At 35.5% G+C, this 20,814-nt stretch overlaps 4 protein-coding genes and 1 pseudogene across 6 annotated transcripts in view; 2 read left to right on the forward strand and 3 right to left on the reverse strand.

The window, feature by feature from the left end:
- The window catches only part of LOC144847586 (3-oxoacyl-[acyl-carrier-protein] reductase FabG-like), an 88,468-nt gene extending 71,763 nt beyond the window's left edge, over positions 1 to 16,705 (forward strand). The window contains exons 2-10 of one of the 2 annotated variants that reach the window (XM_078704021.1): positions 14,320 to 14,435; positions 14,943 to 15,073; positions 15,211 to 15,303; positions 15,457 to 15,542; positions 15,853 to 15,946; positions 16,036 to 16,105; positions 16,236 to 16,272; positions 16,366 to 16,429; positions 16,547 to 16,705. In XM_078704021.1, the coding sequence (XP_078560147.1) occupies positions 14,384 to 14,435; positions 14,943 to 15,073; positions 15,211 to 15,303; positions 15,457 to 15,542; positions 15,853 to 15,946; positions 16,036 to 16,105; positions 16,236 to 16,272; positions 16,366 to 16,429; positions 16,547 to 16,705 (786 nt within the window). In that variant the 5' untranslated portion in view covers positions 14,320 to 14,383. Of the gene's footprint in view, positions 1 to 10,038; positions 10,179 to 11,317; positions 11,449 to 11,571; positions 11,665 to 14,319; positions 14,436 to 14,942; positions 15,074 to 15,210; positions 15,304 to 15,456; positions 15,543 to 15,852; positions 15,947 to 16,035; positions 16,106 to 16,235; positions 16,273 to 16,365; positions 16,430 to 16,546 lie in introns of those variants that run through there. The other variant, XM_078704022.1, reaches the window with a different exon arrangement.
- The window catches only part of LOC144848910 (uncharacterized), a 162,750-nt gene that overhangs the window by 33,216 nt on the left and 108,720 nt on the right, over positions 1 to 20,814 (reverse strand). The window lies entirely within an intron of this gene.
- Positions 81 to 3,225, reverse strand: LOC144848912 (metabotropic glutamate receptor 7-like). Its single transcript, XM_078705864.1, has 3 exons — positions 2,635 to 3,225; positions 954 to 2,435; positions 81 to 245 (listed from the first exon to the last, which is right to left on the reverse strand). Exons 1-3 carry the CDS (start codon positions 3,223 to 3,225, stop codon positions 81 to 83), a joined length of 2,238 nt encoding a protein of 745 aa, XP_078561990.1.
- Positions 3,875 to 9,934, forward strand: LOC144847585 (3-oxoacyl-[acyl-carrier-protein] reductase FabG-like; annotated as a pseudogene). Its single transcript, XR_013613757.1, has 10 exons — positions 3,875 to 3,921; positions 4,355 to 4,457; positions 4,606 to 4,736; positions 4,880 to 4,972; positions 7,910 to 8,003; positions 8,396 to 8,489; positions 8,762 to 8,831; positions 8,949 to 8,985; positions 9,077 to 9,140; positions 9,434 to 9,934. The product of XR_013613757.1 is annotated as a 3-oxoacyl-[acyl-carrier-protein] reductase FabG-like (transcript).
- LOC144847577 (uncharacterized) lies at positions 16,285 to 20,755 on the reverse strand. The gene is made up of 9 exons (XM_078704010.1): positions 20,510 to 20,755; positions 19,905 to 20,046; positions 19,694 to 19,812; positions 19,082 to 19,464; positions 18,728 to 18,984; positions 17,921 to 18,122; positions 17,535 to 17,608; positions 17,288 to 17,404; positions 16,285 to 17,142 (listed from the first exon to the last, which is right to left on the reverse strand). Exons 1-9 carry the CDS (start codon positions 20,627 to 20,629, stop codon positions 16,946 to 16,948), a joined length of 1,611 nt encoding a protein of 536 aa, XP_078560136.1. The 5' UTR covers positions 20,630 to 20,755; the 3' UTR covers positions 16,285 to 16,945.

The raw sequence follows: 20,814 nt of genomic DNA on the forward strand, positions 1-20,814 counted from the left end.
GTGATTACGCAATACAGAACTTTGCGTCAACGTCGCAACGTTGCGTCCTAGTGGGAACCACGATTTAGATAATGCTTGGTTCACGTACTGCTCTCTCCCGACGCCGTGCTTAATGACCGTCTTTGTCTTTGTAAATACATAGAATTAACAAGAGTTCGCGTCGACGTTGCTGTCGGTGAACGCAATCTGGTATCCATGGGTGCTGTATCGTCTACTAATGGCTTAACGTATCGTATAGCATAAATCTTAATTACAAATATACAAATTAAAACAACCCAGCAATTCAATATAAGCGCACTGGATATGTATATACATTTCGTAAAAAGTTCTCTTTCATCAGTTACAAAATACGGTGGAAGAAATGCCAGCAGGATGACGACTGTAGTGAAAGAACAGAAACTTAAAAATCTTGATTCGTAATAATTATCAGGCAGGCGACGAGCCTTGAACACAGACGCACAGCAAACAAGGATGAAAACAAAATTGTAGGCTAGACTAGTGATCACTTCGTTTATTTGGATGTTACACGCAAGCTCTATTCTTGGTGAGTCTCCCAAGACCTTGCGAGGAAGTACGTCTGGTGGATACAGTAGTAACCAAACGCTGGATATTATAACCTGGAAATAAATAATAAAAAATAAATTGCTTTCAGAATTAGTTGGTTAGATCAGGGAGTTGTAATTAGTAATTACAACTCCCTGGTTAGATCATTAATTGAAGGTTTTCATGGCGAAATCTATTGATATAAAGTTTGCGGTACACCACGTATGTTTAGTTCTTAAAAGAACTGATAATTTTCTCGACGTTTCGATCAATATACTGTACTCTAATGAATGATCTCTAAAACAGTAAGTACCACGTATGTGTAAATACTTTTATAATTGAAATTTAAGGAACAAGATTCTTGTTGATTAATCTTTATTATCCATGCAAAACATAAATAATTGGTTTACCTGGATAGAAACAACAATCAGTAAGATTCCAAGTTGTTTCGGTCGTTGGATTAGTTTCGGATTTTCTGTTGAATCTGTAGCAAATGCAACCGAAAATATTTTCTGAAGTCTAATACTCTTTAGCGCCATTGATGAATACATTAGGCAGCCTCCGATGGCGGGAAGAAGCCTCGCCGCCGCACAAACAGTGTCGGTGGGTTTAACAGCAAACGTTATTGTAGATACCAACACTATCGTCTCACCAAATAAAATGAGATAGTTTAGAAGAGGCTCAGAAGTCTGAAGAATCTGCTCTTTTCGGTAAAAAATGAAGAATGTTAGTACGATTAAAATGCCTACAAGTCCGATCGATGCAGTTATAAGAATCAGAGAACCAAGATGGCTTCCCCAACTGACATAGACTTCCTCCAGTATAAGACATTCCATGTGCGAGTTGTCAGGACCGGTTGACCCGTTACATTGCCAACATTCCCTGTGATTATTAGGATCTACAATTGTGTCGTCAGTACATGCTTTACATTCCCAACAACATCTCACTCTTTCGTAAATCAATACAGTTTTAAATCCGGCTGGACATGTCTCACTACATTGGGATTGTGGAATCGACCCGTTTATTGATGACCTCACTGACCAAGTAATGTCATCATTAAAATCAGAAAAGCCGTCTGTAGTTGTCCAAGTTCCCACAGGGTAAGCGCGTAACCTCCCAACTACGGCATCACGTTGGAAATAACTCATCTTGTAACGCCCCTGGATGTCTCCGTGTGAATCGAACTCTATGCGACCGTTTACAAGACTGTCAAAAGATGTTCTTCGTAATTCTTCCAGCAAGATATCGCCTGGCACCTGTCGCATTATTTCAACACATTTGCCGGTGGTCGGTTTAGTATCGTGACAAAGCGAGCTTTGTATGCTGTGTAGTGCGTAAGCGAACGCGTATACGCTATCCATCACCAAGGTATCGTGCGAATCAGTGTCGTCCTCATCAATGCATGACGTCATTGAGCAATTTCTTTCGTAATACTCCGAAAACCAAGGATTGTTTGACGTTGATGGATTAGTTGAGATAAACGATAAATCAAAAGCTCGTAATCGTTCTGAATACGGTACCATCGTGAACGATCCTTCTGCTGCAGCTTCATGTTCTGCAATGCCTTTGACTCCAGCATTCCCAATGGCGTCACTTGCGATCCATATAAAGACACCAGTAGCATCGAGACGCTCTACAGCATCAAATACAGCGTTGGCCGTTTCTAAGTCTAAGAACAACACCACCGCCACTGCACCTCTGTCTAAGAGTATTTGTACTATCTGCTTCATGTCACTATCAACTGATACAGCTTCTTCGACTGCTAAACAGATTTGATCTGCTGATTGTTTCTGGAACTCGCTGTAGCCATTGCGACCGTAGCTGTCATCAGAGTACAGAATAGAGACGTATGTCCAGTTGAAGTGGAGAACCAGATCAATCATAGCAGTCACCTACGAAAGTGCAAGGATTAAGCAAAAATTAAAACAAACACTAACTGTATGTTTCATTCATTTCATTTATATAAAGATTAGTTTCCACTATTAAGACGCAACGCAAGAATTTAATTAATTAAAATGTACAAAATACATTGAAAGAAGAGAAAATAAATATGGTAATGCTTTAAGTATAGTTACGTTACAATCGACGTACCTGGAATCTATCAGGCGGTACAGTCCTAAGAAAATACTCATACTTAATTTTGTCGCTAAGTTCATCACTGGTTGACAGGTAACTAATCTGAGGAACGTTGAACAGACCCAAAGTAGTGGCTGCCTGAATACTGCTGCTACTCCTCTGAGCACCAACCACACCAGAAATATTACGGAATTGTGTACAATCTGTGGGTGGTGGAGCTATACAACTCCCATCACATGTCTCTGGTTCGTTTACATGTTCCTGATCTAGCACAAAGTTAACACTTTCCCCCAAAGCTACCGCATCATAGTAACATGTATCTCTGATATCAAATCCTAGTTTTATTCCAGGCAACATTTTTAAGTCTTTGTTTATTTTATCAACAGCGTACACTAATGCCTCGACTCGTTTGATGTATGGAACGGCTAAAATGCCTTCACATTCACCACTCGTTTCGTTGTAATCATGAACTGGCATCAACGCCCCAAGAATCAAGTCACCGTCTACAAAATATTTATCTGTTGAAGATGATCTTGCCAAGCAGATTAGGAGCACGAAGTTGACAACGTTCATCAGCATACATTTGGGCATGGAAGATTGAAACATGGCGAATATGTTTAATCACCAAATGTGAAGTCTATGTTATGGTTTTAAGTAGCTGATCTGGAGGAGACAGCATAGGCCTAATTAATGAAAATAGTTATCTTGTTGACACAATCATCAATAGTCTATTATTAGGTCAGTTAATTAATAATTAAACATTCGACATTCTGTTGAACATATGACAAGTTCTCATCAGTTGTCAATCCACTCTCATCCACTGAGTTCCTGTATAACAATAAAAAGGTATAGTACATACATGAATAATTCGAATATTTTATATATTTTGCACCAAGGGCTTCTCTCGTCCAGTGCCCACATTAACCAGAGGAGAGGCATAATCCAATACGTCTGAGGCAGATACTAGTCGAATAACGGTTTAAATATTACACAGGCTCGCAAACAAATATTAAGCCTACTGGTGTGTCCCATCTTACAAACTTTCAACCCCTTTAAACAATTTGGAAAAAACTACTAAAACTAATAGAGGCATCAGTTGCAACCGTTACAATAATTAAAAACAACATACCTTTTCATTTAGGGCCTATGTTGGAAATTGCTTTAAAGTAAAGATACGATAATATCAAACACACCATGTAGGCCTATAGTAGGTCTACTAGACAAGACTGTACACACTTTGTTTTGCGATTGGTTAATTTGGGCATGTAGAATGTTAACACTCAAAGTCCAGTAGATATATTGAGTGAGTAAACTTTACTTTATTCTATATTACCTAAGTATATTTACTTAATCTAAATCAGACTGATAACAAATTGATAACGTTTGTAATTACTTAATGATCATTATCGGTAGATTCGGAAACATTTGATGACAGCTTAACCCTTAACCCAATTTAATAACTTCTAGAAAATAAATAAATAAAATATAGTTAGGGTTAAATTGGTATATCAAGTAGTTTGGAAGAAAGGGAAACGGTTTGTCCATAGAGGTATAAAAAAATTTATAGTACCTCCATGGTTTGTCTTTGATTACACCATGGAGGTATAAAATACCTCCATGATTACACGGCCTCAGTTATGGTGCCGTTCGAAACATACAGTAGAAAAGATTTCGTGGTTGGTTGAACATGTCTGTTTTGTTATTCAAGGTTCTTGGACATTGAAAACGTACCGGTAATTTTCAGATTAGTACTGCACACAGTAGACACTGCTGAGGCACGAACATGGCTGTGGCTACACAACCTATATCACTTTCAGGAAAGGTTGCACTTATAACGGGTAAGAATTATTAATTTTCTAGAAAAATTCAATTTTGGATTTTATCCCATACCGGTAGTATAGAACGTTGTGTACCCGGCAACAACGTGTTTAAACTTTTAAGAAGAGAAGTTTACAAATTATAGGCCTATTGGTTTTTAAATTGCAGGTGCCAGCTCAGGAATTGGCGCAGCAACAAGTGTTCTTTTTGCAAAGCTCGGCGCCAAGTTAGTTTTAACTGGCAGACGGGTAGAACACCTGGAGCAGACTGGTAAAGATTGCGAAAAACATGGGGCTAAGGTATTTTATTTGTCAAAAATATAGATTTGAATTACATTGGCGTACTAAAAAAATAAACTTACAAATGAAAATCCTAAGACTAAAGTTGTATTGTAAATAACAAAACGCGCGTATATTAAGTGAAATTCTCTCTCATTTGATAGCCTTTGATTGTACCTGGTGACCTAACTAAAGAATCTGATAATGTGGTACTCATAAAGAAGGCAGTTGAACACTTTGGTCAACTTGATATATTGGTATGTAAAATAATTAAATCTTAATGAATGATAGTACGTTATCATAATTACATTCTGGTTCTATTACTATATCGTTATCTTTGACGTCATAATGGACACATCATCAAAATTAACAAATTAAATTCAACACTACACTATTCAACATTGATTGGTTGATGATGGAAGATAATCTCTGTTCTAGTCTGATGAATATGGGCAGTCTTTTTGTGGTGTGGTATTTGGATTCAAAATAATTCTAAACAAATTGTACAAAATGTTTAATTCGTTGGCGCCAGTATTCTTTTATCGAACAATCTAATCTTATCTAACAAAACATTCATTGTGCAATGATAAAAAGACATATATATTGTGTAGACAACATATTTATCCATGCGTTATGAACACTCAATTAGGCCTATTTATTTGGAATTACACCTTTAGATCGGTGGCACACTTAGCACAAAGGTGCATCCTTCACAATATAAAATATAACAATTAACAGAAAAGTAAAAAAAGGCAAAAGCAACTATCAACCCTATCCTACCCCCCCCCCCCCCCCCCACCCCCAATTTACATCGATACATACAGTAGATCATTACTTTACACAAATGAATACAAAACAAGATATAGTAAAAGTGTATTAAATAAAATCAACTGATAAACACAGCTTATTACGAAAAACTTTGTTATTCTCATAAACATAAGGGCAAGAAAGAGAAGAATGTCAAATGTCGTTATAGTCTATTTGCTGCAAGTGATGTGTCTGGAGGAGGGGAGCAGCAGGGGAATGGATTAGAAATATTGGCACTCCTCTATCGTCATTCTTCTCATATAGGCTAAAACACATAGATTTAAAGAATGCCACTTCCTATCTCATCACAAAGTTATAATAACCTATAAATACACATAAAACAAACTTTTCTGAAAAACCGTATCAGCTACGTCATGATCATATCATAAACGAATCATAAACGACTTCATCGATTACAATATTCTGACATTTATTTTATTTTATCTCAAACACATCCAACAGCGAGCACACACTCGCCAATTAAAGGATGGATAAAAACTATTTTATAATTTATCGTGCTTATAAACTAAGTTTCATTTGAGGCTTGGGAGTGGAGTTGAAAGAGTCGTGAGTTACAACCCTGGCAGTAGGTAAGGATTGAACCACGGACCTTTGGATTGGAAGGCAAGCACGTTAACCACCAAGCTACAGCTCCACTACTTGGTTTAGGATTCGTTCGCACCAACGACCCCATCTGACGACACCCCCTAAGCTGGGGCGGATCCAGACATTTTTGAGAGGGGGGGTCCGCCGATAAAAAGGGCACATCAGATATTGAGTATTTGAGCCACAGCCCCCCCATGGTGGGGGTTGTGGCGAAGCGAATTTTGTTACAGGACACACTTAGATGGCCGGAAATGGCACTCTCGCACGCAAAATCCATGATAAATGGCACCTTTCTAGTTCGCCGGAAATGACACTTATTAGCAGGGTATAACGATGCAAAATTAAAAGTTGTTATTTTTCAACCAATTTAAACATTATCTGTTGGTATTTTGTTTCAATATTCCAATAAAGAAAGAATTACGAAAATCTGACTTGTAGTTTTCGAAATATAGGGTCTAAAACATTGCCGAAAATGATCGTTTTTAGCCACGAACGTTGTAAACAAATTGCGCCATTTTTCGCTAAAATAATTACATATAATTACGTTTTATAGTAATTTCTTTTATATATTAACATTGGAAATATCAATAAAATATGTTATTAAATGTTTATAAAATATATAGAGTTGTTTATTTAACGGAATTCGTACAAATTCATTGCTCTAAATTTGTGTAGTACCGTTCAGTACAGAGAGATCACGTGACTTCTTGGTACACGCGAGAGAAAACATTCCGCTGTGGGTGATTCGCGTCCACCAATCAAATAGCCAGAATCCAAAATCATTCAACCATGAGCTCTGCCGATCGCGGGAAAGCTCAGCTTTGATTGGCTTACGATGACATCATATCACAAAATGGTGGTTTTGTAGTTGAGCCTCACGTAATTTTCACAAATATTGTTTCAAAAATGAAATAAATGAACCTTCTTTATGGTATGTGTGATTTTTCTTTAAAAGATTTGAATAATAAAGGCTTCATATCGAGAAAAAAACATTTTTTTTGGCACTTATAATAAATATTTCTCAGAGAAAAAAGCACATGGCTTCAACTTGTAGAACTATATTATCTTGGCATAGGAAGACAAACAAATCCCAGGTCATGAGAGGCTCAACTACAAAAACAAGGTTGAATAGTCTAATTTCGATGATTATTTAGTAAACAATCTACCGCGTATGGTCGTACGCGCTAGATAGTACGATATTTTAACTACATTTTTTACATGTTTGGTTGGATGTAATGGAAATAAAAAATAGTTGATCTGATGGAATGATATGTAAATAAACAAATACTCAAAAGAATTATGTTTACAGTTCAATTATTTTCAGAATAATAATACATAAAAATGTGTTTACCAATGGACAAATAATCGAGTCAATGACATAGCGCGCATGGTAACGTACGCGGAGTTGAATCGTAAAAAGTTTACATGCGCCCTCTGTAGTATGTGAAACGATCTATTTTTAGAAGTTTAAGTAGAGATCATCACTCGTCACCACCTCTCACGATGCTCTTTGATCGGCCGCCGTAACTTAACATCGCGCTCATTGTGATAAATTTCTGTTTTTATTTTTGGGGTTAGTGTAGCCTACTCTGTGCATACTAATATACACACAAATATGTCACACAAATAAAATATTGAACCTCTAAAAAAAGGGCACCCTTAAAATTTAGGGGGGGTCCGGACCCCGTGGACCCCCCCTCTGGATCCGCCCCAGCTAAGAGTCTTACAACCCTGCATATGTAGGCCGGGAATAACTTCTTTTTTTTTAAAATCAAATTCAGGTAAACAATGCTGGTATATTATTATCACTGGGCCGGGAACAATTGAAACCACGAGCTTACAGGATTTTGATTCTATCATGAACACAAATGTTAGGTAAGTCAAAAAGATCGTTCGGCACTGAGTATACTTTTCCCCTGACGACGACATAATTGACGACCCAAACTTAAATGAATATCTCTCTACTGAATAAAAAAGGATTTCCTTGTTAAGCTGAATTTTTTAGAATCAACTTTTTAATGGACTACTCTCATTGTTGAATGAACAAATTATGTTAACCTGAATTACAGATTGCTTAATGGATTGCTTCAAATTTGGCATGAATTTTAATGGAATTGTTATAAGGTGTAAAATGTTTGATTTTATTGTTGTTCACTATATAGCGTAGGCCTATGTCATTGTAACTTGCAATTTAGCCCCTGGCTACGAATTACAGGTCTGTTGTTACAATGTTTTTCTTACAATTAGTGCATTTTCTTTAATTTCAGATCTGTTTTCCATTTGACTTCACTTGCGGTACCACACTTGATTAAAACTGAAGGCAACATTGTTAATGTGTCTAGTATCAATGGTATCAGATCGGTACAGTATTTATTATATCATTATCATGTAGTCTCTATGATTATTGTCTGCCGGTGTGACTCAACGAAATTGACTAGGACGCAACGCAAACAAGCACAACGCAATTACGTAAGCGCAACGCAAGTATATTGACCAATCACGACACGATGATCCAATTATTATTTAACTCATTAATGTGTGTTGGATGTACGCCCTTGCGTTGTTGTGCAAGTGAGAACCAAGCATGAATGGTCTTAAATGAAGATTAACATACCGATATTTGGTTCTTATAGATGCCAGGTGTACTTGCATACAGTATTTCCAAGAGTGCAGTGGATCAGATGACGCATTGTGTAGCACTTGGTAACAAACATTTTAGTTAATTGTCCAACATATTTGTCACAATAATCTTTTTTTTACATTACCCTTAACACCATTATCACCAATATATCAGCCATTAAAATATTTTTTTTTATACAGAAATGGCACCAAAGAAGGTACGAGTTAACTGTGTCAAGTAAGTATACACTGATGATTAACAGTCACTTGATTTCCGAGATAGTTAAATGACAGTTTGTCGTTAAAATGGAGAATTTTTTTTGTTACAGCCCTGGAGTCATTGTGACAGACATCCATAAGAAATCGGGATTCTCTGAAGAAGCATATGCCGCAGTGAGTGCCACCTTAGCTTGTGTTTCCACTCTCCCAGCAGCTGCAGCAGAGGGACGTACGCGTAACAAACGCAAGGGCGTAGGCGCGCCGCAAGCAATTCGACCAATCAGAAGTTATGGATTATCCGAACTGTAGCTTTGTGTGATTGGTCAACTCACCTGCGTTGCGTGCGTGCGCCCATGCTCTGTGGGGTTGCCTCCAATGGGAACCATGCATAATTCATTCTACAAATAGCATACACTATTTTCAATGTTAATTAATAATAAAAGTACTAATTTCTTTTTCTTACACAGTTTCTTGAAAAATGTAAAGAAACTCATGCATTGGGTCGAGTGGGTGATGTTGACGAGGTGGCTAGTGCTATTGCATTCTTAGCATCAGATTCTGCTTCGTTTATAACTGGTGTCACTTTGCCAGTTGATGGTGGTAGACATGCAATGTGTCCATGATTTTAAAAAATAAATCATTTTACAGGGTAATCGAAGTAGGCCTTGGCATATAATTTGCAAATATTTATCATTTGTCGTATTTCATTATGAACAACCACCTGTGACACCCATGAAAGAGAAGAGGCATATAGTAACGCCCGTTTTTATTTAAATAAAAGTACTACTACTAGACTATAAATTAAAATACATTTAGGCTTATAATAATATTAACATATTGTTAATTTAGTTTTCCTGATCCACGAATATATATGACGTTTTTTTTATACTTATTATGTTTTATTAATCGATTACACTCGCACCAACGTTTGGTTTAATTTTGAAAATGCAAAATAAAACTGTATCACTGTCTAATATATTTGTGAATGCGTTTATATATTGCGCTTGAAACGAAAAACGATTTTACCTGACGCGTTTTTTGCCGTAATGACGTTCACGGTTGATATTCATCAATACGTACACGTGTTGGACGTACCTGGGAAAACCTTCTGCAGAAGAAAGGTGGCTGAACAATAAACAAACAGTTAATTTACAACTAAAATGTCAGTCTCTACGCCATTGTCACTTTTAGGAAAGGTTGCGATTATAACAGGTATGGTATATCAAATATTAATAATATTAAATAGGCCATGAATATTAGTAGATGAGTATTAAAGCCTAGCTAGGCCTAGCAACTAGTCAGCCAGCTAGTGGAGGCTAGGCTAGCTCGGCCCTTTCTCTAGGTAGGTCTATATGTAAAGCCTAGCAAGTAGATAGTCACTTATTTAGGAGTGTGGATCAGCTTGGATGGGCTGTAGGCCTAGCCTGGTAGGAGTGGGCATGTAACTGTTATGCGCGATTTGAACGATTTGCGCAATTTGAAATTGTGCAAAAAATTCCTTGCGCAATTTGAAATTGCGCAAAGAATTCTTGCGCAATTTGAAATTGCGCAAGGATTTTCTTGCGCAGTATTAAATTGCGCAATCAACTTGCGCAATTTCAAATTGCGCAAGAAAATCCTTGCGCAATTTCAAATTGCGCAAGAAAATCCTTGCGCAATTTCAAATTGCGCTGCACAATTTGTAAAATTGTCAAATTGCGCAACAGAATTCTACCAGAATGCGTGTTAACGTCGACGATTGGTTAACAATAATAATTTATTGGAAACTAATAACTCAAAATGAAACATAATAAATGCGAAGATAACATGTGTATAATACACAACACAAATGGCATACACAATTAAATAATATTATCACTCATTGTAACTTGAAATAAATCAAAATGAATGTAAAAATAACAAAAATTAAGGCAGTAATAGTAATACACAACATCTACCGCCACCACCATTTAGACTTGCTATCAAAACATAGCCAGTAGTAGGCTAGAGTAGTACCGCTTCGTTTTCCTTTGTCGGGTCTTCGTTGGTATGCTAACAATAACAACAGTTTCACTATTAAAATAAGGAAATGCGATATTATCTTTAATTTTTAATCATTCTTAGAAATTACTATAAAAATATGGGTGTGCATAATTTCACAATCTGTCGAAAAACCATGCGCAATTTGCAGATTACTTGCGCAATTTAATACGTTGCTTGCGCAATTTGAAACGGATGTTTCAATTCAAATTGCGCAAGGAATTCTTTGCGCAATTTTAAATTGCGCAAATCGTTCAAATCGCGCATAACATAACTAGTCTAGCAGGTTAGTTAACCCTGTTAATTAATTAATAAATTAATTCATATTGCAGGTGCAAGCTCAGGAATTGGCGCAGCGACAAGTGTTCTGTTTGCGAAGCTTGGCGCCAAGTTAGTCTTAAGCGGCCGACCAGAAGATAACTTTGAAGAAACTGATAACAATTGCAAACAACATGGCGCTGAGGTATTGTAAAAGGAAATCCAATATTTTTTGGATAATATAGCTCCATAAAATAAATCCATTCTGGCAGGTTAATTCAACCTCAAGTATATATGAAATATTTGTCAATTTGTTTTCTTCTTACAGCCTTTGATTGTACCTGGTGACGTAACTAAAGAAGCTGATAATGTGGCACTGATACAGAAGGCAGTTGAACACTTTGGCCAACTTGACATATTGGTATGTAAAAAATGTGTAACCATTGCCATGTTCATTACCTCATCTTTAAAAATTTTTTAATATCAAGTTTATCATTTGTATCGCAGGTAAACAACGCTGGAATATTGTTATTGGGAACCATAGAAACTACTAGCTTACAAGATTTTGATCATGTAATGAATACAAATGCCAGGTAAGGCAGGAGAAAATGTTGAAGGGAGACGTTGAGACATGAGAAAGAAGGGAGGAGGGCCGGGTTGTTTAGTTGCTTGTACATCTCTGACTAAACTATTGTAGTTTGACAAAAAAAAGTGTGATGTGCCCAAATATGGTAGTGATATGATGTCATCACTGCTTTAGGCAGGAGTAGCATGGAGATATACACTGTTAAGTTCTGTCTACACTATCAAACTTTATGTGACAAAAAAATGTGCCCATATATGGACATGATGATGTCATATCACTACCATATTAGGGCACATCACACTTTTTTTGTCAAACTAGTTTGATAGTATAGACAGAGCTTAAAGATGTATTGTCCCTTTTACTAATTCCAAAAAAATAAAAATAAAGATTTGGAAAAAAAGTGGGTCATTTTGAAGTATCATATAATAATTTTCACCAAAAATTAGTCGAAAAAAAAATCATTTAACTGAAATACAGACGTTTTTTTGTTCAAAAAATAACTTTGACTTCCAGTCAAAGTTTTCGATCAAAACATATCTCATAATGCAACGCGCTTGTTTGGCTACTCTGTAGGCATAATCATAAAACATCATCGCGATCTGTGTGAAAACACCTTCTCAACTGTGACGAGTTGTAAACAATCCTAATTAGCATCATGCATACTCGTGGTTTGAAATCTTTGTTTACTTTCGCTCGCGACGATTTTCCAGACGAAATATAGTCAATTAATTTACCTGTTAATTACCGTACGTAAACTTGTTGTTTTTGGCTCGAATTTTCGACTTAAAGTGAATAACTTTAATATTACTCTGATATTAGAATATTTTGACCTTCATTTTTTGTGTTTCAAGGGACAATACATCTTTAAGAAGGCATTTTATCAGTTTATTGCGAGAATGGCGCAGGAATCATTACAATAAACTATTATGTTTTGATGTTTTGATCAATTGAAATTTGTTGTATTTCAGATCTGTATTCCATTTGACATCACTTGCAGTGCCTCACCTAATTAAAACCCAAGGAAACATTGTGAATGTGTCCAGTGTCAACAGTATAAGATCGGTAAGGTCATGTAAACATTAATGTGATTTAGAAATGTTTAATCTGTCAAAAAAAAAACTTCAGATAAATACATAATTTTTGTTTGTTATAGTTTCCAGGTGTGCTTGCTTATGGGTCATCCAAGAGTGTTATAGACCAGGTGACACGTTGTGTAGCTCTCGGTAAAAATACCTTTTTTATTTATTTTTAAAAAATTATTTTTCACAAAAATCAACATTTATGATTTGGTAATTTCAATTTAAATGTGATTTTTTTTTTCAGAAATGGCATCAAATAAGATACGAGTGAATTCTGTCAAGTAAGTATGTTGTATTTTTTTTTTTTTGGTTCAGTATAATAATTAACATCAGGGAAAAGTTAAAACTTTACTGTTTATTTTTTTAATAATATTTTATTTGTGTTGTTTTATCCTGTTGCAGCCCTGGAGTAATTATAACAAATATTCAAAAAAGGGCTGGATTCACTGAAGAACAATATGCTGCTGTGAGTATAAAAATATTTCTTTATTATTATTCAAAGTCTCAATTGTATGATACGTCAAAAAAGTGACTTATCTTTAGGTGACCAACCATTTTTACACACTGTGACCATGTTGTTCATGGTGGGTGGTAAAGTGACGAACATTGACACACCATTGTTCATTGATGTGACGTACCATCTAGGTTTTTTGACACACCCCTGCGTCAATAATTATTTGTAAATGATGCACCCATTACGCGCCTCTCCTAGGGGTCATATTGTGGGTCATACAATTGACAAGTGCATTATATGGTGCACTATTATCCAATAGTACATACAAAATACAATTAATCATTTTACAATTTTAAATTCTCTCCATAGTACCTTGAAAAAAGTAAAACAACTCATGCACTAGGTCGGGCCGGCGAGGCAGACGAGGTGGCTAATGCTATTGCATTCTTAGCGTCGGATGCAGCGTCGTTTATTACTGGTGTTAATCTTCCTGTAGATGGCGGTAGACATGTTATGTGCCCACGATAAAAAGAACAAAAATATATATTTTAGTTTTCCACAGGGTATATTTGTAATGATCAATAATATTATATACAGATACTAGTATAGTGTGCATATTTAATTTAATTCATAAATTAACAAAGAAATTTTCTCATAATAATAATATTTATTATGTAATTCTGTGCCCAAAATTATAAAATTTGTGGTCTGGAAAGGAAGTATAAAAAGTTATTTGCATGCCATCAAATAAATATTTTTTACAAAATAAAAAATTGAAGTACAGTATTTTCTTTCTTTATAATAATTGGTGATGTGGTTTGTTGGAAACGTGTGGTACATTTGAAACTATAGGAACAATTTCAGTTGACGCATTTTTCTTAGTTTGAAACGAGAAAAACATTTAGTTGACGCATAGTATGATCTTTCGCTCGCCTGCCGTAAAAGAAGAAGGACGAGCACCTGGATTTCAGCCAAAATAAAAATTTGAAATTCACCTAAATTTATAATAACAGTTTGTAAGATGTCGGCGACTACACCATTGTCACTTTTAGGAAAGGTTGCGCTAATAACGGGTAAAAAATAAATTAATCTGTCATTATAATTTAGGGCTTTACCTACGAGGCCTAGGCTAGCTAGCCAAGTGTAGTGAACCGTCTGTCTGGCAAGCTACTACTCGCCTCTCTAGTTAGGCATCCTGATCCTGCTGAATAAAGCAAAGCGAGGCCTAGCCAGCTACTATCTAGGATCACATGTTGTTGTAGCAATATGCGCGATTTGCACAATGACATGAAATTGCGCAAAGATTTCCTTGTGCAATTTAATTTTTGTTTTCAAATTATGCAAATATAATGTATGTGTGCAAAACAGCATTTTGAAAACTGTGCAGCATAATTTGCAAAACAAATGGTTAGGGTTGAAAAGTTACTACCAACAATCCTTTTCACCTTCTACATACAAGCTTGTTAGTTATTATTACTATATGCTGTAGTAATAGTGTAAAAAAAGGTACAATGACTGAATTAATGTTGCAAACAAATAATTTTGAATTTAACAAAACACAATTCTTAAACTTTTTGCAGGTGCAAGCTCAGGAATTGGCGCAGCAACAAGTGTTCTGTTTGCAAAGCTTGGCGCCAAGTTAGTACTGAATGGCAGACAAGTAGAAAATCTTGAGAAGACTGGTAAAGATTGTGAAAAACATGGATCTAAGGTTAGACCTAGTAAAATTCTTGTTTTATACAGGTTAGTAGTACGACAGTATTGTGTGTATTAAATCGGTGTTTAATTTGTTCTCAATAAAAGAACAGAACCTTGTTGCATTAAATTAAAGCAAATTATTTATTTCAGCCTTTGATTGTACCTGGTGACGTAACAAATGAAGCTGATAATGTAGCACTCATACAGAAGGCAGTTGAACACTTTGGCCAACTTGATATATTGGTATGTAAAACCTTCTGTACATATACCTCCATTATTCACTATCCCTAAACTAATTCTGGTCAACTATACATTGCTTTGTGAGTATTTAGTAATTATATTAACATTTTTCATTTTGTACCCCATTAATTAATTTGATTCTTTTTGTACACCCAGGTTAACAATGCTGGTATATTGTCACTTGGAACAATTGAGACCACAAGTTTAAAAGATTTTGATCACATGATGAACACCAATGTTAGGTAAGAAGAGAAGGTCAAAGGTTGTCTCTAAGGAAGATAAAATAAGGACATAAATGTATTCTGTAAAGAATGGAAATTTTGGATGCCTGGAGGAGGGACTATGTTATATATTTATCAGAGCCGTAGCCAACAGTACGATTGGTAAGCCTGGTTTCAACCTGACCACCTTTTCACAGAAGCCTTTGACAACTCAGTGGATTGAACAGCGATTGTTCCCTTTTTTACGAAAAACGAACCACTTTATTTATTGTGGCTACATCACTGTTTACTGATAAATTACATATTATGGATCCCCTCATTATTATTTCAGATCTGTGTTTCATTTGACTTCACTTGCAGTACCTCACCTAACTAAAACCCAAGGAAACATTGTGAATGTGTCCAGCGTTAATGGATTGAGATCGGTAAGGATCAAACAAATTTAGAAATGTATATTGTTACATTTTGTAAATGTTAAACTAGATTACATCAATTTGTTTTTTTTTTATCTTAGTTCCCAGGTGTGCTTGCTTACTGTGTTTCCAAGAGTGCAGTGGATCAGATGACACACTGTGTAGCACTTGGTAAATTTGACTTCTTCTTCTCTTACATTACAACAATTTATCCATCAACTACTCTAGGCCTAGTAAATGTGTAATTATGTTATTAGTAGCAATTTAGTATAATTGTTTTTTTTGTTGGTTTTTTTTACAGAAATGGCACCAAAGAAAGTACGAGTAAATTGTGTCAAGTAAGTACTAAGTTTTTCTCAAGTTCAATTTTAATTAATTCTGACTGATCAGGCATGAAGTTTACAATTTGGTTTTCATGATTTATTTTGCAGCCCTGGAGTAATAGTGACAGAGTTGCAAAAGAGGGGTGGATTAAATGAAGAAGCATATGCTGCGGTGAGTAATACTATTACTGTACTACTAAATAGTATACAGTGCTTTAATATATATAGTGCCCTAATATATATTACCTGGTACACTATTTAAATTTAATTTCAAAATTTCTTTCCTTAGTTTCTTGAAAAAAGTAAAACAACGCATGCACTGGGTCGGGCCGGCGAGGCAGACGAGGTGGCTAACGCTATTGCATTCTTAGCGTCAGATTCTGCGTCGTTTATTACTGGTGTCACTTTACCGGTTGATGGCGGTAGACATGCTATGTGCCCACGATAAAAATGAACACTTAGTATAAAATATATTGAAGTTTTTAAAATCATGCTACAGATGGATTCATTATAAATGATGGTATTTATAAAATTAGACATGCATGATCTGCACATTTAAATGGAATGCTTTATTCTGTTATTTGATCAGTACTGTAATTTATGTTTTTACAATTAACAACAACATTTATTTAAAAATATATTATTTGAAATCATTTACAGTTACTTTAATTAGTTGCTCAGCGCTAACCTATGTGTTTGTAGGGAATGCTAAGCTATGAATGTGCTCTAAATTGGTCAGTTGTGAAAACACAACCTCTTTAGTTTCGATCTTGACCGATACAATGACCTGCGCTACCGAGTCTGCTACCTTCAGGACATAATAGAGGACGCCATTCACTTGATCCATGTTGATCACGTTGCCGCCGTAATAGTGAGAAAAAATTCCTAAAAAGAAAGTAATAAAAAGGAGATTGTGATTGCCAAGTAACTGGGTTTCCTCGGTGTTAAATTATCTTCCTTGTGTCCGAGATACATTGGAGCAATATTGGACGTTTACATTTGAAAACCATTATCTTATTAATCATCTTACCTGCAGGAGCGATATCCATTAATTTAGTTATTTTTCCATTTTCTGAATTTATTTCAACTAGACTCCATGCAGACAGATCTTCACTAAATAAGCCTGGTGAAAAGGCTAGCAACTGGCCTATAAAAAAAACACAAATCAATGATTCCTTGTGCCAAGTTTGTTGCATGCATCTTGTATAGAGAGAATATAACGCATATATAAAGCATATCTTGTATTCCAACAAGGGACTAATAAACATAATATTTACCTGTTTTCTCATAAACTTGAAATCCAGTTAAAGTAAATTGGCTGACATCAAGGTCAACTATTCGATCAAGGTGCCTATTAAATAAAAAATAAACATGGTGCTTTACTTCTTTCTTTATGTGACAACAAAATGTGATGTGCCCATATATAGACATGATGATGTCATAACACTATATTTGGGCACATCACTACCATATTTGTCAAACTAGTTTGATAATGTAGACAGAGCTTAAGTCTAATATCACATGATACTTATTTCTCCATTTTCTTCAATTGTACTTTTTTTATATTTTGAGTTAGCAATACACAAACGTAATGGAAGTGTACACATTTACTACTACTATTAAGCTTGTGCTTAAAACATTTTGTGGTTAAGTCCTTACTTACAAGGTAGTGAAATTGTAGCAGTAAATCTTGGAAGGCATTTTCACTGGTTCGTCCTCATGTAGCATTAGTACATAGTACATCTGGTGTGTTAAGTCTGATACTGCCCATTGTAAGTTCACGTATTCATTCTCAGGTGCTGACTGGTAATCACTGTATACATTACCCATATACGAAATACGTCCAAAGTTTAATGTAAAGTTACCTGAGGGACAATGTTTTTGTTTATTTCTTGCTTTAATGGAAACAATAATGCGTCTAGTTCTGTATTGTTCAAAATCATTTTCTTAAGCTCTGTCTACACTATCAAACTTTATGTGACAGAAAAATGTGATGTGCCCATATATTGACATAATGAAATCATATCACTACCACATTTGACGTCATTATGTCTATATTTGGGCACATCACACCTTTGTTTGTCAAACTAATTTGATAGTGTAGACAGAAATGTGTCCAGAAGGCTTGTTTTTTTAAATTGTGTGTTATTCAACTCTCCCATCACCAGAAATTCTTGTGCTGGTTTTCCAGAAATATGTTTTTAGAGAGAAAGTTTGGATTCATTTGTTCCTCTAGAAAATTCTGGTTTTAGAAGAGTTTCCAGTTTTCACAGAGTCTAGTGAGAAAGAAATCATAACAAAGACAACTCTCCCATCACCAGACACTCTTGATTTGCCAGAATTATGTTTTAGAGTTTGGAATCATTTGGTTCTCTAGAAAACTTTTAGAAGAATTTCTAGAGAAGTCTAGTATTGAGAAAGTTTTATAAACTAACATGAATTCGTAATTGGGTTGCCTCTATTAACCTACCAGGGGATGTATCCACTTCTACAATCTGTAATGTAAGAAAGTCTGTCCTCTTGTACGGTGTCAATGCAACAAACGCTTCTGGCTTTGATGTCTGCAGCTCGTACTCCCCAGCAATTACCTTAGCATACAAGTCGATCCATAAGATCTTGTTGGCACGATCTTCTAGACCACCATTTCGATGCTCAAGAAAGAAGGCATATGGAATCTCTGGTGAATATGCCACGATGCCATCCATAAGATACTTGTAACTCTGAACCCTGGGAATTTTTTAAAGAACGAGTAAGTGATATCTGGCAACAGTAATACTTCATTTAAGCATTTACTTACTCTTTCAATTTAAGTACAGGTACTTACTTTGGTGAAGTTGTTGCGTATTGAAGCCCTGATCCAAAACCAAAATAAAATGATTCTAGTTTCTCGGTCAATCCGGTCATCTGATCAACAGATGCCATTGCACTCCCTTTATGTGAAAATTTCTGCCATGAAAAACCATATAAAGGCTTGCTGAAATTCTGTCCTGATAGACGACGCTTTTCTCTGGACTTCAAATGCAGTTGATGAGCATCTTTGAGAGGTTTTACGTTTCCTTCTTGTGGGAATTCTACGTCGCTTGGGTTAGCTTCAGTGGCTTTGGTTATCTTGATGTCAGAACATTGGTAGAAGGGATGTTCACCAGTTTTGTGACTTATGTAACGGAGTCGAAGAACGCAGTGAGAGCAGTCTATGTTGGGAATCATCTAGAAAACAATTATACATTCAAATTCATGTTTAAATGGTACACATTCTTGGTATGATTGATGTACTTAATTACTTACTTGTATTTAGGAACTGCACTTACAATTGGAATGGTGTACAAACAAGAAAATGGTATACATTCAAATACCCATCATATATGTTTAAATAGTACTGTACATGTATTGGTATGATGTACTTAATTTCTTACTGGTATTTAAGGGCTGCACTTACAATTGGAATGGTGTAGTTGCGTTGGTGGTACTGTGCATACTCATTAACATCACCAATGATAGCTACTGTGTGGAAGTCATTCATGTCTGTTGCCATTGCATAAGATATATCCATGTACCCTGAGAAAATGAACAACAAATTATTGACAAAATTCTCATTTTTATTATTGATTAAACAAATAAAATTCAGAAATTGAATAAGTTCTAAATACCTGGAAATCCAGTCTCGTAATGATTTAAATTCTGTTGAAATTTAAAAAAGATTGTACTGCCTCCAACATAAGATACTTTGGGATCTGCTGCTGCTATTCCACCACATGGAGCCGTGTGTCGGGTGCATGTCTGGCTACCAGGCTAAATTTAATAAATACATTTATAATGATGATATAAGTAAACTGTAAATATTATATTTATATATAATTTTTACAGGAAATATAAATTTTATAAGCTACTATCAGATCGATCAAGAAGTGATTTTTAGATTGGATGGATATGGGGTTATGATTAATATGAATAATTATACACACTTTGTTTTTTTTATTTTGTATAATTTACAATGAACCGGTTTATGCAGTAAATCCGAAAATTAACGTAGGGCCTTAACATTATAAAATATTATGCAGATGTATTAGTGCACGTTATGGAATGCACAAGCTAAAGCGAATCCTTCCTATCCTTGTAAAGGTTTATCATCATTTAATATGCATAATAAAATACGTGAAAACTACAATAATGAGCGATTTCAATTATAATAATAATATAGTTATTTAACAACTCAACGCGTGCGTATGAGTGTCATGTGACGGGGGATACTTACCGTTGATATATCGAACGCACCTCTTTGCCGTGGGTAGATGATACAAACATGGCCTTTGACGATACCGCTATGCTGTACAACAACAGCAAACAACACCAATATCAAACTTAACTGTTTCATATCGGCCAGTCATATAATTGAAATGTAATATATTATAATTATGTATTTTCTTGAGGTATAAACTACAAAATCAAGTCGCGTTTGCAGGATTCCTCTCACCTGTGCACGATTTGGTTTTTGCACAAAAATAAATACACCGTCACATGACAAGATCCAGGTACTGGTTAAAGAGGGCGTTGTTCATA

This window comes from Antedon bifida, chromosome 7, assembly GCF_963402885.1.
Source record: "Antedon bifida chromosome 7, ecAntBifi1.1, whole genome shotgun sequence".
Classification (NCBI taxonomy): Eukaryota; Metazoa; Echinodermata; class Crinoidea; order Comatulida; family Antedonidae; genus Antedon; species Antedon bifida.

Excerpts from the sequence above, each read along its gene's own strand:
- LOC144848912 (XM_078705864.1), bottom strand. The coding sequence starts at position 3,225 with ATGTTTCAATCTTCCATGCCCAAATGTATGCTGATGAACGTTGTCAAC. Across the intron at positions 2,436-2,634 it reads TACCGCCTGATAGATTCCAG|GTGACTGCTATGATTGATCT; the intron begins GTACGTCGATTG and ends GCACTTTCGTAG. Across the intron at positions 246-953 it reads TGATTGTTGTTTCTATCCAG|ATTTATGCTATACGATACGT; the intron begins GTAAACCAATTA and ends TTTGTAATTAAG.
- LOC144847577 (XM_078704010.1), bottom strand. The coding sequence starts at position 20,629 with ATGAAACAGTTAAGTTTGATATTGGTGTTGTTTGCTGTTGTTGTACAG. Across the intron at positions 19,465-19,693 it reads GCAACTACACCATTCCAATT|ATGATTCCCAACATAGACTG; the intron begins GTAAGTGCAGCC and ends ATTGTTTTCTAG. Across the intron at positions 18,985-19,081 it reads TACGCAACAACTTCACCAAA|GGTTCAGAGTTACAAGTATC; the intron begins GTAAGTACCTGT and ends AAAAATTCCCAG.